The following is a 10,902-nucleotide window of genomic DNA, read 5'->3' on the forward strand; positions in this document are numbered from 1 at the left end:
CACAAACAAAACTAAATGTAGAGCCCTATGGCTGTTTTCACATTTTCAATATTTGCATATACTGCATAGACCCGTGTTCTGTGACACTATCTCTGGTCACAGTTATTGATATCGGAACAGCATGTGGGACCCAGGCTGCCCACTCTTGCTTAACCCACGTTAATAATAAGGTGGAGATACCTAGGAGGGAAGGATTTAGAGGGGAAGATATCTTTGACCAGGCAGAGACCAACTTGCCAGTCCAAACCCCAGAGGGCACTGTCATTTATTAAAGGAGTAATCAGGAAGTTGTCTAGTCTCTTCCTTTGCCACTCAGGAATGCCAGGTGATCACAGGCTTTCCCCATATTTGCCATGCCTTCTCCAGCTGGGTGGTGTTACACTAGAGCACAGAGAATACTCTCCATTAATAGGTCAAATTCCCTTGCGTTGTCTCACTCATTTGTGCAACAAATATTTACGGAGCCACTGCCTCTGTGCGAGGCACTGTTCCAAGTACTGGAGATGCAGCAAAAAAGAAGACTCATCATGGCCCCTGCCCTCATGGAGCTGATTTTCTAGTGGAGGAAACAGACAGACCTGAGAGGGGAACAATTTTCTCAATTGTGGAGTTGACTTTCCTTATTTGAGTTCCAAATATGTGGTCAAATCAGAAGGTCATAGACTTCAAGGAAAGCATATTGCTGCAAAACTAGACAGAAATTCCTTTTGCAACAATCAGATTCTAATATTTTGAAACTGGAAGTCCGTGCAATTTTCTTATGAGACCCAGGGATTCTCCCATGTTTGTCCTAATCTCAAGTACTTGACATCCACCTAGCAACTTACAGAGGAACATTAGTGTCTTACAGAGGTACATCAGCATGTTCTCTGCCTTTCTCTGAGTTCTGGGGCTGCAGCTACAAGATACCACACATCAGAAACAATGGGTTTCAACACCTGTATTCATGATTCACAGTAGGAAGTGCATTTTACATTGTAATCACTTACATATGTAAAATTTTTTTTATTACTATATTACATATGGATGGATATATATATACACACACATACATACGTACATACATATATACACACATACGCAAACACACATACAAACACACATATACTTTTGTTTCAGTCACATATATACACATGTACACCTGAAACAAAAGTTTCGAATAGCTATACTTTTTCTTACTACATGTAATTCACAGTATTTGCTATTCCTTTCTATTTTTATTTTAACAATGCGGATCATAGCTCCCTAAATTGATTTCATGGCTCATAAAAACCTGTAGTTTTTTAAAATTGGATCTGTATAGCAACAAAAAAAAAAAAATGTAGTCCCAAATCTAAGATGTTGCTAAATAACTATGTGTTTCGAAATTTGAAGAAAGCTTCTGGATTTCGATTTGAATTTTTTTAATACTTCTGAAAACCATTAGCAGCCTCAGTCATTAGATAGGATATATCAGAATTCCTGGGGTTTATATAAGGAGGTACACCCACACTTGCCTCTCATACACAGTTGCATCCAACCAGTACTTGAATTAATAATCAGAAGATTTAGGTTCCATGTGAGCCACGCCTATCCTCACTCCTTCAAGTGAAAAGGGTGTTTCCTGGGGCCAGAGGCTGGAGGGGTGTGACCTAGCTCCTCCCAAAACTTGTGCAAACTTGACTTTTAGTTCATCAACACTTCCTGTTCTTGGTCCATAATGGGAAAGTGTCCCTTGAGAAACTCGTGAGCGTGTGGACACAGTGCTGGACCACATTCCTGACGGCTCACCAGGGTCCGATGTTCAACTTTCAGGAATTTCACTAGCAGATTCTTAAACCTTAAATAACTTAAAATCGGCCATGTGGAAATACACCATGGAAATGGGCAAATGGTACAAATCAGGGTCTCCACGTCTCTGTCCCTACCCCAAGCAAGTTGTTAGAGATTTGCCAGCACTCCCCTGCTACACCTGCAGGGAAGTTGAATTTGGTGAACTCTGAGCCCGTAAAAGGGCCCCTGGGGGTCTTCTGGAATAGAGTTGCTGGGCATACAGGGACTAGAAGGAATTTGCAAGGCAGAGCAACAGTCTCTGCTCTGGCCCAGTGAGAGCTGATGGACATTTATCTGCCTACTTCCTCCCAGGCCAGAAAAGAAGTCCGACCAGCCCATGTGCGAGGAGCATGAAGAGGAGCGCATCAACATCTACTGTCTGAGCTGCGAAGTGCCCACCTGCTCTCTGTGCAAGGTGTTCGGTGCACACAAGGACTGCCAGGTGGCTCCCCTCACTCATGTGTTCCAGAGACAGAAGGTAACAGAGCTGCTCCCTCCCTCCCCATCCCCACACGTCAGGGCCTTGCTGGGGCCAGTGTGAGTGGCCTCCTCTGGTGGAGGAGGCAACCCAAGCCACACAGGGCCAAGGGACACTGGGGGCACACACGTCTGCAGGAAGATGTGTGCACAGTTGTGCACGAGGCACACACCAAATTCCCTGGACGGTGGGGGGAAAGTCGAGACAGGGCAGGGGTGCCCAGGTTCAGGAAGGGGCACAGAAGGGCAGGATCCCTGTTTTTGTGACCTTTGGAGGTTGCTGAAGATGAGCAATGTTAGGGGACCCAGCAAAAGCTCAAAATGCTCAATATTATGTGAAGTTTAGACTACAGATAAGAAAAGGACAGCTTTTTACCCTAATCACAGAATGCTTTTCTTCATCCACCCATGAAAGGTTTCTTTGGTCCTCCTCAATGCCTTTTCTCTTGCACTCTTAGTGAGGGAGGGTTACACTAATGACATACAGTTACAGAACAGCTTTAAAACACAGACTTGTGCTGGCCCTCCTGTCAACGGGGCCAGTTGCTTAAAGACCCCTCTGAGTGTGGTGCATTCCCCTGACCCCAGGGCCTCAGCCATAGCCCCCTCTACACTTTACCAACCTGCCAACATGGTTTCATGCACGAGCAGGTCAGAATTTATCCATTTGGTGCAGATAAAAGCAGAGTTGGGTACTCCAATAGGTGTAGCCACTCCAGGCACTGAGAATTTGAGCAGTTCCACTTCTCGGTTTCTTTCATTTAGAATCATCAGTTCCACATTTGATCAGTGTTTTACTGTGAAGATCAGCACTGGAATCAAATCTGGAAGTAAAACTCTTGGGCAACAGCAACTACAACTAGTGGCCTCTAAGTGCTAAAGCCAGATTTTGCAAATTATCCACAACATTTGTTTACTTTTCAATCCAGTTACAATTTATTCCCCCTTCTGTTCTGCCCACCTCCTCCAAAGTCATAGCATGATAGAACTGGATGGTAGCTGTTTCACAGTCCTTCCTTCACAGCCCATAGACTCATGTGAGATGGACAGAAGGACAGACTGGTGGGACCCTCACCCTTGCTCCTGTTTGGCCAAAGTAGCTTCACCGCCATATTAGCTTTCATTTGAAGAAGGTTCTGCAGCTTTAAAATATTTTATAATCACTGTTCTGGTCCAATCTTCTCCTTCTAAATGTGAGAAAATTAGGCAGAAATTGAATATATGTTTTGCCCAACATCTCAGAGAAGTTGGGGGTAGAGCTGGACCAAGTACATGTGTCTCCCAAGTGCCCATCCAGTGCTCCCAGTGGCTCCATCAGCCAGCCTTGGGAAGGGGGTAAATAGGAACAGTAGAATCTCTTGCTAAGTCAAAAGAGCAAAGGAATTTCAAAGTTGACATTTCTCTCCTAGAACCAGTTCTTTGTTTCAGTGTGAAGTTTGTAATGACTTAGTCTAATGTGTGTTTGTGCCTGTATACACTACATTCTTATGCCCATAATAAGTGTATGTTGAATAAATGGGTATTTACTATACACATTTCCCAAGTAAAATTGACCCTTAGTTCCACTAGGTAAATAATTCCATTTAGGTCCCTGAAGTCGTGTATTTGTCTCCATGTCATTTATAAACAATACTTACAGTTCTTTAGCTTGAACATATTGATCTCAATATTAAGAATGTGATGAAAACTGTGAAACCTCTCCCTGCACAAACGTATTCATACACAAAAGTTTGCTTGCAATATCAGGAGGTCCACAGGCCTCCCTGTTACTCCTTAGGGATTGCATGTATCCTAAATTAAGAACCTGTAAAGACAATATTATGACCAGTTCACAGTTGGGGTGACTAGGAAATCCCTAAGATACTGGGTTCATGTTTTCTCTTCATTAGTCTGAGCTCAGCGATGGCATCGCCATCCTCGTGGGCAGCAACGATCGAGTCCAGGGAGTGATCAGCCAGCTGGAAGACACCTGCAAAACTATCGAGGTGAGTCAGGTGATTCTCACAGGGTCTCAACCAAGCCTGCAATCCCCGGGGGTTTGTGGCTTCCTCAGTGCCACACTAGACATCCCTGTTCTGACCTTTCATTCTTTGCTTCTAGAATGGCCTCCTTCCTGATATGTCTCTGAAATATTCACCTCCAGCACAAAAAGAGACATTACCACATGAGTCACTGAGCCAGATGTTACCACAATTACTAGGGCTATTGTTGCATGTGTTGTTCTTTCTTCCTTTTGAAAGATTAGTTACAAGAAAAATAAATCCCCCATCATGGAAATCAGTGTTGTTGCTGTTACAGCAAACTTTCTTGGTGGAAATCCAAACTGTCTTAGGAAATGCTCATCGGTGCTTTAGACAGTCATAGGCAGGTCTGAGCTGCACTGCTCCACTCTCACAGCAATACTGGGAAGTGGTTGTCAGGAGGAGAAAGATCTGCCTAGCTGTAGTTAGAGAATGGCTCGGGGGCTGTGAGCTTGTGGAGGCCAGAGTTCAGGCTCATTCATCACCACTTGCCCTCTGGCTGGCCCAATGCCTGGCACATAATCAACACTCAAAAACAAAAAACAAAAAACAAAACTTGCTGAATGAACAGATGAGTGGCTGGTTGTTTAGCTCATATATGTGCTTGCCGTATAGTAAGTAGAGCAAATCTACTTGTCCCTCAAGATCAAATATAAAGTATGTCATTACTGGAGGCTTTTAAAGTGTGGAAGCCTAAAGAGAGTTAGCTATGTGGCAGATATCTTTTCAGGAATTGAAAATTCACTGACTAGTTACAGCCATGTTGCTCTGGGGCAGGTGCAAGATACCTGGGTTCAAGTCCAGGCCCTGGCTCTGTAACCCGGAGCAGTCCATTACAATTTCCCTGCTCTAAGCTTTGGGGTCATTGTTTTTGTAGTTGGACCTCTGTGCAGAGGGTGGAGGTATGATGCTGCTCAGTTCATGGCATATAGTTCTCATTGCTGGGCACAAGCCTCTCTTGTTATCTATTTATTTCCCATTATCCTCATTTCCCACTCTTGTTCTCCTCCCCATAGATCACCACTCTAACGCGTTTGATGTTCTGTTTGTATTCTTATAAAATATGTATTGTGTTATATGCATGTCTTTTAATTTTATAAATGGTATTGTGCGGTATTTTCCATTCTGCTTCTTACTTTTTAAAAAACTTTATAAATGGTATTATGTGGTATTTTTCATTCTGCTTCTTTTTAAAAAACCAAACCTTATGTTTTTGGGGTTTTTGTTTGTTTTTTGGGATGGAGTCTCACACTGTCATCCAGGCTGGAGTGCAATGACGTGATCTCGGCTCACTGCTACCTCTCTGCCTCCCGGGTTCAAGCAATTTTCCTGCCTCAGCTTCCTGAGTAGCTGGGATTACAGGCTCCCACCACCATGCCCAGCTAATTTTTTGTATTTTTAGTAGAGGCGGGGTTTCATTCTGTTGGCCAGGCTGGTCTCAAACTCCTGACCTCCTGATCTGCCCACCTCGGCCTCCCAAAGTGCTGGGATCACAGGCATGAGCCACCAGCATTATGTTTTTAAGATCCATATGTGTTGCTACAAGGAGGTTCAGTTCCTCAGTTTTCTCCTCTGTAAAAATGGGGCAATCATGGTACCTACCTTATAGAGTTGCTATGAATAATTAAATAAGCAGAAGCAAAATGCTTAGCACAGTGCCCGGCGTGTGGTGAGTGTCCAATAAATACTATTCTTACTATTTTATCATGAGAAAGGCAAATTCTGTTGAAAGCTAAAGGTCATTTTCTAAATGAGGGCTTTAGAACATTAGCTATACTTATTTTAAATTTGCACATTATTAAAATCAATCTCATTTCTTCTCCACACTCATATTCCTGAAAAGATCCATGATCAGTCTGGGATCCATTTATAGGAGGAAAGTTTTCTCTTGGTGAGGAGCCAAAAGAGATTCGGAAACAGACAGTACAAACTTTTTTCTTTGCACTTATTTACAATAAAGGCAAAATACAATTCAGTTATAATACCGTGAATCAGCACTCCAGGTAGTACCAACCTGAGTCTTGAGTTTATAAATAGGGGCATGTTGCTTGTGGGTGAGCGAGGTGATCTCAAGGCTTTATTGGAGATGTCTGTTGGAAGGAACAGGCTTTCTGTCTGGGATGGAGAAGCTGGAGGACGCACAGGAGCAGAGCCCTGGAGGGGTCCATCTGGGCCTTGAGCAATTTGATTCTTGAGCAAATGCAAATGATTGGGGCTCCCTTTAGCCAGCATCAGAGGACACCAAGTGGGCCGTAGAGATTTGACAACAGATTTTCTTCATAGACGCCAGTCAGGGGTGCGGTAGGAAGTGCTGTTTTTATTCACCGAAATGACAAGAACAGGTTTGAAGTTAAATCAGCAGTAGGGATTAGTGCAGATGTCAGGAAGAATGCCTGGCAGGGAAGGGCAGGATCATTACCCCCATTCTTATTGGCAATACCATTCATTGAACATGACACACTTTTCTAATAAGCATTTTCACAGGTGGCTAGGGGAGGGTATGTAATCACTCTCTGCAGGACTTTACGATGAGGCTGCAAATTGTCAGGAGTCTTAAAAGTCCATCTTTTTATCTGCTTATTTCATTTCTTTCATTTATTTCATACCTGTTTTTATAAGATGAAAAAACATAGCAAGTATACAGTTTTATTTGTTGTTTAGGACGTATATTCATATATAACAGTATAGAAAGTATAGTCGTGCACCATGTAATATTTTGGTCAGTGATGAACTGCATATATGATGGAGGTCTCGTAAGATTATAATATCATATTTTATCATATTTTTACTGTACCTTTATATGTTTAGATATGCTTAGATGCACAAATACCATGTATTACATTTGCCCGTGGTATTCAGTACTGTAACATGCTGTACAGGTTTGTGGCCTAGGACCAATAGATAGTGCCATACAACCTAAGTGGGCAGTAGGCTCTGCCATGTGAGTTTGTGTAAGTACATTCTGTGATGCTCACACAATGTAACTGCCTAAGGATGCACTTCTCAGAACATACTCCATAGTTAAACAACACGTGACTGTGGATATTTGCATATAACCTTCTATACATTCATGTGGAGAAATCAGGAATGAAAAACATCAAAAGCTTAAGGCCTGTGAATAGTGGGACTGCAGGTGATTTTCAGTGCCTCCCTTTTATATTCCTGTATTCACATTTTTATAAAGTGAGTCTGACATTTTTACTAATCAGCAAAATAAAGAATGAGTGAATATGACTCACATGAGCATAGTTCTTTCAGATCAGTTAAGGTGTCTCATCTGGAGATGTAAAGACTGTCTCAAAGCCCCATGGAGGTCTCCGACTTTATGATTCTCACTTGACACATTAGCCTTCGTTTGAAGTGTCCCTGAGGACAGGGACGCTTCCAGATGGCCACCCTACGCATCTGTCATTGCTGGAGTGATCTCCCAGAGCCGGTTCCATATCAGTGGGCAAAGCCCAGAGGCTCAGCTTCTTGCCAGCCTGCAAGGCAGGACAACATGGAGCAAACCAGGTCCTCGGCTTGCAGTGAAATGGTCCTAGCTTGAGAGCTGGGTGGATTCTCTACCGGGGTCTGGGCCACAGAGCTCTTGTGTCTCCTGTTCTGCCCGGAGTTCATTTCCCTTTCTGGCTTTACTCACCACCTGCCCAGAAACATTTTCTGAGAAGCTATGAGTAGTTCCTGGCCAGGGGGTGGGGAGCTGTTGTTAAAGAATTCTGTTTTCTGATTGGTGAAGATCTCCTTAGGGATGGAAATGAAGTAGTCCCTGGGGTGGGTATTGTCCTTTCATAATTACACAGCCTCTCCCCGCCTGGGGCCCTGACACCTGCCCCAGAGCCCTTTGGTGGCAGTGCCTTCCTTGCACATGTCTAATGTTGTCCTAATCATGTAATATTGCACAGGACTGGGCTGGGGAGGCACTTGTCCCAGGACCCGCCCTGGAGCAATGCTGAGCTTAGAGTAAATTACATTGTGGACTCCTTGTTATCATTTAAGAATAATGTCTGCAGTTAACATGAATTTACAGTGATAATGAAGAAGGATTTGAGAATGACTATAGTTGCAAAAGGGTGGTCTGAAAGGGGGAGCGGCACTTTCCTTCCGTGCTGTGGGCTGACGGTGAGTGAAGGAGCCATGAGTCTTTTTACCTCTGCTTCTTGAGAGTGGCTTGGCCTAAGACGGTCCCTGAACTCTGGACTGCCGGTTGATGGAGGGCTTCTGGGCTGTTCTATGAGCCCAGCATGATGTGAATATTCACTTGCCTTTCTAGGCCTGGAGATGTTCTGAACAGGAAGGAACTGGATGGGGGGCTGCCTACAGGCAGTGGAAATGTCCATGGGGTGCTCTCTGCTTCCAGGAAAACATGCTTGAGTTTCACTCCTCATCCCTAGAGAACATAATCTACCTCTTGTAAACTTTACCAATGGCACTTATCCTATGTCACTGGATACTTAAGGGCACAGGCTATTAATACTAGCCCTCCCAAAGGCAGGCTGGTAGGCCTAGAAACATCCCTGTTTTGTATGGCCTGTCTAGGGAAAATTGTTCCAAGTTGAATAATAAATATTTGATATTGAGCATTTTCAATCTCTGAAAAAGGACAACTTGAATAAAACCCTCCAATGATTGTGCAGTGAGAACAAATTCATTGTGTTTCCAAAGCAGTGATTTTACCCCAAATGACCTTTTCTCATCTCTGAGACATTGCCCATGCCTTTACAAATATGAAGTATGAATGTAATTAAAATTGTCTAAATAGCTTGCCAGAATCGTAAAGTCAATATAGCATATGTTTAAAAGAACAGATTTCAGAGTTTGAGTTTTAGCTCTGTTGCTTAATTACATGACATTGGGCACATTACTTAAGCTTCCTGCCCCTCGGTTTCCTCAGTGTTACAGTGGGAATGATAATATCTTCTTCACAGCATTGTCATGATGACGAAGTGGAAATAAGAGGTACATGCCAGGGTCTTGGTAAATGTCACCTAACAGCCTCAGAGTCAGCTTGGAAGCATACACTTATTCTGATGATGTGACCCAATTGAAACCTCTAACGATTCTGGAGCATGTTTTAAATGGTGTCAGAAGACTGTCAGGTCCTAGTTAACTGTGATGGCAGGACTGAGCAACTTCCTCTAGAGGGACATGTTGAGAATGAATGGAGCTAGACATGACTTCCGTTCTTTATCAAAGAGGCTTTGTGGCAACAGGAAATACTGGCAACCAAGGGAGACTGAGCCTCTTCTGGGAAACGTGGTGACTACCCACAGCAGACCAGAGTGAGATAAACATCTGCCCAGCCTGACAAGTGGCTTTCGCTTAACCATGGGGATCCACTCAGAACAGGCCCACCTGGCCCTCAGCCCTCATAATGTCTACTCAAGAAGATTCTAAATGATCTAGCCTAGCCCAGAAAAACCCAAATGCCAAGAACCCCAAGATTAAGTGTTAGAAATCCCTCAAATTATGGCATAATTATCCTTTGAACATGGAGTGGCAACATAAAGTAGTAGGAAAGAGCCTGAGTTTGGAAGACCCGAGACCCCAGCCACTGAATGGAGTTGTTTGCTGAGCACTACACAAAAGGGGCGGCTGATGGAGAGCCGAATCCCAGTCTGGGTGCCCAGAAGATAGTGTCTCTCTAGTTTATCTGTCCTCTTTCTAGGGACATCCTAGTCTGTACTCATGGGACTTCTCCAAGTGCTTGTAACTGGAGCTTTATAAATGAAAGGCTGGATTTGATTTTCTTGAAAGGAACTTCTTCCTTTAGTATAGTTCTTTTTTCAGTATTATTAATCTACAAGCTGCTTTTCTTTTTCTTTTTTGGAGGATTAGTGGGAGGAAATCCTGTTTGCTTAATGAAGGGAATTTTGAAGTTCCTTATTTCAAATGAAGGTATAGCTCCGAACAAGTATGTCTCGATGAATGTTGGAGGAATGTGGTGGAGATACAAATGGGCCTAATCAAGCCAGTTGCTCAGTGACAAGTGGTGGGGCTAAGAGCTTATCTTCAGCTCTATTTTGGTCACAGAGCTGTATTCCTTACATGGTAAGAGCAGTGGTCGTTGTTGCCTTAGGATTTTTCCTACTGTGGCCGTGACACATGCACAAGCTAGTGCTGAGCTTTCGGGGCTAGGACTTGTAATGTATGTCTTAATGCTGTCGATGACACAAGACTTGCCAGGAACAGAGGGAGGCACGTCATAGCCCAGTGACTGTCTGAAATGTCTTCACATTTACCTGAAATTAGAGAGTCTTGGAGCTGTAGAGTCAGAAGGGACCTTAGCAATTATACAATTCAATCTTTCACTGTAGAAATACAAACACGCTAATGACTGTCCCGAGGTTCAATGGTTTCCCAAAGATTGCATAGCCATATTTTACTGGATTTTTTGTTTTTTGGTCTTTTTTTTTTTTTTTAACATTGAATGAAGCAGAAGCGTGGAATATCCACTTAAATACCTATTTCTTTGGAACAGAACAAAATTGACGCTTTTGCATGAGGGCTGAATATTTCTAGATGGAAGTCATCTTTCTTTCTTTCTTTCTTTCTTTCTTTCTTTCTTTCTTTCTTTCTTTCTTTCTTTCTTTCT

General features: G+C 43.2%; 1 protein-coding gene across 8 annotated transcripts in view; it reads left to right on the forward strand.

Annotated features, from left to right (window-relative positions):
- The window catches only part of TRIM55 (tripartite motif containing 55), a 72,460-nt gene that overhangs the window by 18,711 nt on the left and 42,847 nt on the right, over positions 1-10,902 (forward strand). For 7 of the 8 annotated variants that reach the window (XR_004229034.1, XR_004229033.1, XR_004229035.1 and 4 more), the window contains 2 exons: positions 2,125-2,290; positions 4,179-4,274. Coding sequence is in view for 5 of the 8 variants with exons in the window: in XM_031935870.1 (XP_031791730.1) it covers positions 2,125-2,290; positions 4,179-4,274 (262 nt within the window). In the remaining 3 variants the exon portion in view is untranslated. Of the gene's footprint in view, positions 1-1,707; positions 1,874-2,124; positions 2,291-4,178; positions 4,275-10,902 lie in introns of those variants that run through there. The other variant, XM_023222385.1, reaches the window with a different exon arrangement.

This window comes from Piliocolobus tephrosceles, chromosome 7, assembly GCF_002776525.5.
Source record: "Piliocolobus tephrosceles isolate RC106 chromosome 7, ASM277652v3, whole genome shotgun sequence".
In the NCBI taxonomy this organism is placed as follows: domain Eukaryota; kingdom Metazoa; phylum Chordata; class Mammalia; order Primates; family Cercopithecidae; genus Piliocolobus; species Piliocolobus tephrosceles.